This window comes from Bidens hawaiensis, unplaced genomic scaffold (genome assembly GCF_021521415.1).
Source record: "Bidens hawaiensis isolate Kalapana, Puna unplaced genomic scaffold, B.hawaiensis_p1.1 tig00042880_1, whole genome shotgun sequence".
Lineage (NCBI taxonomy): Eukaryota > Viridiplantae > Streptophyta > Magnoliopsida > Asterales > Asteraceae > Bidens > Bidens hawaiensis.
This window is the reverse complement of record NW_027497593.1, coordinates 5,953-13,079: the sequence shown is the minus strand read 5'-3', so window position 1 is coordinate 13,079 and position 7,127 is coordinate 5,953. Positions and strand designations below refer to the sequence as shown.

The window sequence follows — 7,127 nt, the reverse complement described above, 5'->3', positions numbered from 1 at the left end:
GCAGCGGGAAACACCAAACTTTGGTATTCATGTAACAAATTTATGAGTGTTCATTATTCCGTTTGAAACCATTAGACCGTTCATTAGTTTGGTTTCACGGTTGAAACCAGAGCTGACCGTACATATAGAAATGTTAATAATTTACTTATTTAGTATTAGATATGTTTTCTAATCTATATTAGATAAAGTTAAAAGGGGCATTTACATATTTTCCCCTCCTAAACTTTGAAATTACATATTTCCTCAAACCATGCTTAAAGAGTATTGTACATTTTGCAATAAAAACTTGTATTTTGGAGAAATATGTAATTTCAAAGGTTTAGAAAGGAGAAATATGTAAAAATCTCAAGTTAAAATATAGTTAAACAAAGTTTTATTGAATACAAGTAAAGTTGTCTATTACAACTTAATTTTGTCCAATTTTCAGTATGATTTTTTTGTAATATTTGTTTTTGTTATGATTTTGCCTTCTATTTATTCTAATAAGGTTTATCATTTATGTGACCAAAGCTATATTTGTTCATATTATGATTCTCTTAAGTAACATATTAGTTGGTGCTAGTTTGAAGTTAAGGTATAGACAGATTAATAATTTTTATTTTAAACTCAATTTATTATTGAAGTACAAACTATATCGAAGCCTAATCATTGGTAGTGGTTCAACTTAGTTGGGTTTTAATTTTAAACAGTTCGGTTTCGGTTTCGATTTCCAGCGACAAAAAAAATGCGTAAAGTTGGCACATGGTTTAATTTAAAACCATCAAAATCGAACCACAAGCGGTTCTACATAATTTTTTTTTTACTTCGTAAACTATAGCAATATCATACTCAAATTAAAGATAATAAAATGCTCGTTTTTATGATGTCATTTATTTTAAAAATATTAACGTTGAAAAAGTTATGGGCGTTTAAAAATCGTGGGGGTAATTGGGTTAAAAGTGAAAATTAAAAAATATATAATTAAAAGATCAAGGGCCAATTTTGAAACTTCAAAGGATTAAAATTGTAATTATTACCAAATGCATTAAAGGTTGTAAATTACTTAAAAGAAAGCGTCTTAATTTGCCCATTAGTGATATATTATATATAGTATAGATAAAGAGATGGACTTATTAAACCGGTCTGGTTTCGGGTTAATGCGAGTTTGGTCCCAAACTGGCCGCGTAAACGGAATAAAGTTATACTAATCCAAACACAAGTTTGCTATTAAATGTTATCTTAGTTAAACCCGCAGCAACCAAGTTTCCCAATAGTTCTGCTCAAGTCAGTTACAAAGTTTTTTCCCATATAAAGTCACTCAACTTTAATCATAATTCTACATAATTTGCTTTTTATAATTATTTAAAGTTTCTTAAAAAAAATTACGTAAAACAAGTACGAGATATATGAATCTTGGTTACTAATAAGTGATTTTTTTTCCTAAGTTACATTGGGGAAGTAATAGTGAAAATAGAAAATTCACTAAACGGGATAACTGTTTAACCAAGTTTTAACATTTGTTGTGACTTAACATTTAAGTCAAATTGGAAATAAAAAATCACTAATAGTAAACATGATTCATATATCTTTCATTTATTTCATAATATGCAAAGTATTCGTCCGTCTTCCAACCTTATAAGGGAGTCAAAAATATGTTTGTGGCGAGTCATACATTTAACATGAGTTCATTGCAACTACAACAGACCAATCTTAAAATGGTCCATTATACAAAATGTACATATTTTAGAAGCAAAATCTTTACTGAGAATAACACATGAATGAACGTTTATGTCTGTTTAAACTTACGTGTGAACCTTAAGCTTCTTGAGGATGTTTGTTTTCATGACGAGCTTGTGGTTCTTGACTTGTGGTGCAACCTGTGATGCACGGCTGGCATGCTGGTGGAGACACGTCATCTGATATGCGGATTCTGAATGTTTTATTCTTGTCTTCATTTTCAGGAACATGTAGGAGGCCCTCCATGATTAATATCTCCCAATCATGTGGCCGGGAAAACGGTAGCCAACTGTCTACACATCATCATCATGTTAGGTTAAAAGATAATTAATTCCATGCCAGATTCCTAAACTTATAAAATGTTATCAGATTTTAGAAATGTATGTTATTTTCTCCAAGTTTGGACGCAAAGTTAGGTTGGATTGTGTTTTGCTAGAAATAGTAACTGCAACCCATTTAGTTATTAGCAGGTGATTAAGGTTATGTTCTCTAACATGCCACTGAAAGCATAATTTTAAGTCGTAAAAGCCCAAACTTTTTATTAATTTGTAAAAAAAACTAGAAAGTTATTGAATGTTGTAATTAGAATGTACAAGAACCCTTAATCTTTACAAGAAAGCAACTAGAAATCCTATCTTCAGCCCGTGGGCAAAAACACAACTGAACCCTAATAATTAGTAATAATTATAATTAACATAATAAAACTAAGATTATTCGTTAAAAGGGTAATTATTTTTTATTTTTGTTATCAAAATCGACACATTAATTGTTTAGAAAAAAAATCATTTTGGAGAAAAAGTGTTTTGGGTCAATCCAACCCAACTTGTTTGACCCCCACCCCCAGGACTCCCCACACGTCCATTTTGCCCCCAGCTCGACTCAGATTTGTCATACTTCAGGCTTAGATTCCAATCATTCCATAAGATAATTTCCTCTAACTAGTTATGAATTGTGAGATGTATGGTATGGAGATTGCTGATGCGGAAAAAGAAAAATATATATATATGTAAATACAGCTGTAGAGATTTTGAGATAGAATCTGTTATTTTTCTAACTATAAAATAACAGATAGAGAACAACAAGAGAGGTGCATGAGATTTTTAATGACAATTTATCAGAGAATACAAGAGAAGGAATAGAAATCTTGTATTTGTTATTTTAGAGTAAGAGACAGGGTGAAATCGACTATTAATAATGATAATAACAATAATAATAAGTATACTCATAATCTTGAAATAAATGTGTATAGGTGTGTGTTGTGTTTTCATAGAGATATACACGCACTGCTATGAGACAGTGTGTGTGTGGCTAAAGATACGAATACAGATGCATGAGTTCTTGGATAGAAAATATGCATATGGCTTCCAAGTGAGAATTAAGGTTTAGGCAAAATGCCAAACTAGAAGAGTGCATGTTGCTACCTAGTTGTCCAAATGTACAACCCAACTTTAGCCCAGTCCAACCAATGTGTAAAACTTACTTCGGTTGGTTTGAGGGGTAAAAAGTTAAACTGGGGTGAGTATTGGATTAACAAAGTAGGACACGCCAAGGCAATAGGGACGAAGCCGCATGCCAAATTTGCGTATGTAAATCAACTCAAAAAGAAACAGGTCAAAATGGGCTGGACAAGTCAAAAAGAGCCCAAAGTGTAATTTAAATGTATAAAACTTCCTTTGTAATTCAAACAAAAAATTATCATCAAAACGGTATAACCTTTGTAACAATATTTTACACACTAATTGTTTATGAAAAAAAAAAGTAAAAATCTTTGATAAAAAGTTCACTCAAAAATGATTTGACGTGTTACCCAACCCGTGCATTTTGCCACCTCTTAGATTTATCATAAACCAAAAGCATATTTCTATCGAAAGATTTTCCTCTTGTAATTATTGCTTTTCTTAGGTGGGTGCAACAATATATGACATATTAATCAACTTTGCACTTATTGATATCTTGAAAATAACGTGATGATTTCGTACCTCCATTGCGAACCGCCCTTAGTTGAAAAATTCCAGTACCGTGAGGCCCGGAAACAGGAAAAGTGCAAGAGACGGAATGCCTTTGGTGAGTCACAGCAAGTGATGCATTATACCAAGGACCTCTAGCAATCGGCTGCCCGATTGCCTCTACTACATCGCGGTTCTTGCTAGCTTTCTCCATCGCTTTGCTAAACAAATTCATACCGGTAACTAGTGTGAGAAAATTTAAAAGACTGGAACAATAATATATGACACATTGTAAATTACAATGGAGGAGAAACCCTAAGCAGTGGGCTAAGGACAATAAATAGACGTACCTGGTACAAGTAGAATAGATGAGAAGGTCATCAAGGGCGCTTAAAGCAACGCCGCCAGTCACACAAATCAACGCACCGGAAACAACTCTCCGCCCTCGATATTTGTCCCACCTGTTAACAACCATTTTCATTCATTGATTAATTAATTGCTGCAATGGAAGAACATTAGAAAACATTCATTTCATTAATAAATACCTAGAAGAAGAAGAAGGATTAGGCCTCAGAAACGAAATAAACCTCCTTCCCAGCATCTCCTATCCTTTCCTTAATTGGCTGCTGCTCCTGATTCTGGTTTTTGGGGGTTTTGGAATGTGATTTTCCGATATTATTTTAATTTGACTTGAGCGGTACCGTACCGAAAATACCGATCCCGAAAATCGCCAAATCTTGGTACCAGTACCGAAATATTCAGTTTGGTACCGGTACCCGGGACGGTACAGGTATTGAAGGCAAAAGTTCGGAAAATATCGGTACCGTACCGATCCCGAAACTCAAAACTTTGGTACCGATTCGGTACCAAATCGGTACCGATTTCGGTACCGGTACCGGTTTGGTATCAGTACGGTAACGGTACCAAGTACCAAATGTTCATCCCTAATATACACCCCTGTAGTTAACATCCTAAGACAAATTGAGCACCTGTGATGGCTTGTCAACGCTTTCTCGCGCTGTGTTCCCGAGTCTTATTTAACAAGGGGGAGGGAATAAAAGAGAGGAAAGATGAAAAAAAACATGTTCTAGATGTTTAAGAAGAGAAGGGGAGGGGAGAGAAAGGTAAATGTTTGGCAATGAGCTTGTAGGGACTTCAAACTTTTAAGAAAAAACTTATACCTAACAAAAAGCCTTGTTTAGTTCAATGGGCTTGAAGGTTTTATATTAGAAGAAAAGGCTCTTTTTCTAAACACTATTACTACTAGCGTTTGAGAAAAAAACTACAAGCTTTTACAATTGAATTTACAATTTTGGTACTTGAACTTTTATCAACTTTTGTTAATTTATATGATAGTTACATATTTTACCCTTATTCAAAACTAACTACTCCCATGACTCTTTAAAAGTCCATACTTTTTCACACGTTAATATTTTTTTAAACACATTACATCATAAAAAAGAGCATTTAATTCTCTTTAATTTGAGTATGATATTGATATACTTCTTTACCGGTTATGATTGGCAACAAGTCGAGTCAAACGAGCTCAGGTCATGTGTAAGACAAAATTAGGGTCAGAACGAGTCGATAAAAAAGGGTTAATTTAGTTCAGTTCATGTCGATACGGTTTTGGGTTGAAAAGGGCCATGTCAGAATATGTTTCAGATTAAAACGGTGTCGGGTCGGAAAGGGTTTCAAATCAAAAGAGGTTGGTTTAAAAAACTATCTATTTGAAATTACTGTGTATGTTAGCTCTGTTTCTTGATTTTTCGCCACGATTACACGCTTGTTGCCTTTGCACGAAATACACGTCTGCATTCAGGTGATGCGCGCATTAATATCAAGTGAATCACGTACCGACACTGATTATGCGGTTGATCTCAGGTTGCGTGCGCACTCCGCCGCACCGCGCTGGCACCCAATTAGTTTTATTAAAACCTCCAGCTACTTTGCTAAATACCTAAATATATCTAAAAAGCTCCAGCTACTCTGCCAAACACCTAAATATATCTAAAAAGCTACAGCTAACAGCTACCAGTTACCAGTTTTCAGCTTCTAGCTACCAGCTTCCAGCTAGTTTTGCCAAACATACCCATTATCATCATCCAAAATTGGAGAGATTATGAGAGAAAATATTTAAGTCTAATAATGGCTTCCTATAAATTCTTAAATTACCCTCATATCTAACTCCACATTATAGTTTACTTAAATGGTATTATAGGAAAATTGTATCTTTCTTTTCTTTTCTCTTAACTTGGGAACACCTACAATGTTTAATTTTCTTTCTTTTACTTTCATTTTCATTAAATTTGGAAACACGAAATAAGATAACACATTTTCCTTCAACTAATTCTCCTTCCTTCACCTCCCCTCGTTAAATGAGACTCGGGAACAAAGCGTTGAAGTTTGCATTCCCTCGCAATGTGAACCCAGGCGTTACAATCAAATAGTTACACAAATAATCGTTACAATCATAACAAATAACATCTACTTTGATGTTCGAACACAAAGTATTCTGTGCAAAGTGCATCACTAAATACATGCGCAGACTAGACGTGCCAAAGTCGGAAGTTAGCTTGACAACTTAGATAGAATCGGTTCGGTTTAAAATTTGTAAACTTATTGCACCAGTAGAGTTGACACAACCTGCTTTTGTTTACATTCTTCTACAAAACATTTTGTTAAACTATAACTATTTTTTTAAGTTATATTATCATAACTGTCAAAATTGTCTTGATATTTGATCAAATTTTCGAATTTGACATTTTACTCGCTTTAAGTAAAGCAAGATAGTTTGTTGCTATGCACGTATAAAAAAACCAAAAAAAAACAACTTTTGGCGTTTTTTTATTCTTTTAACTTATTTATTTATTTTATCCATTTACTTCGTGAGTGTTAAATATGCATGTTTAAAGTTTTAAACCGTAAAATCGTCACTTGAATTTTACCTCCATCACGATCTTGGACCCGGGCTTTGGCCATCACCTTAGAGGCTTAGGATACACTTTTATTTTATAGAAAGAACAAACTAACAAAAACGCAAGTATTATACTTCAAATATAAATGACTCAAAATTTTAAGATAAATCGATAAAAGAACATGTTATAATGCGGTTAATATAACTTGGGGTTAGTATAACTTCGTTAAAATATTAAATACAACCCGTTTATTCCGCTAATATAACCATGAAAGAGTTTAGACAGCAAATGTGTGAGATTTTACAGATTTGATAACTTATTTTCTCAAATTAATATAAAACCGACCGCAAAATTAAATCGGACACTGTCTAGATTGCAGAAGGGGACAAGGAAAAAAAAATTCTATTGGTTTAAGGTCATTCGGTCATTCCTATGTTGTAAAAAACTAATCATGTTCTATTATAGAGAAACTGAGAGAAATTAATGTAAAATAGCATACTTTATTTAATGAATATGACCATCGTCACTACATCATACAAGGTTTGAT

General features: G+C 33.4%; 1 protein-coding gene across 1 annotated transcript; it reads right to left on the bottom strand.

The window, feature by feature from the left end:
• Positions 1 to 1,634: 1,634 nt before the first annotated feature.
• LOC143593881 (uncharacterized) lies at positions 1,635 to 4,263 on the bottom strand. The gene is made up of 4 exons (XM_077073359.1): positions 4,208 to 4,263; positions 4,013 to 4,123; positions 3,696 to 3,883; positions 1,635 to 2,009 (listed from the first exon to the last, which is right to left on the bottom strand). The coding sequence occupies exons 1-4, from the start codon at positions 4,261 to 4,263 to the stop codon at positions 1,795 to 1,797; spliced, it is 570 nt and encodes a 189-aa protein (XP_076929474.1). The 3' UTR covers positions 1,635 to 1,794.
• Between the last annotated feature and the right edge of the window lie 2,864 nt (positions 4,264 to 7,127).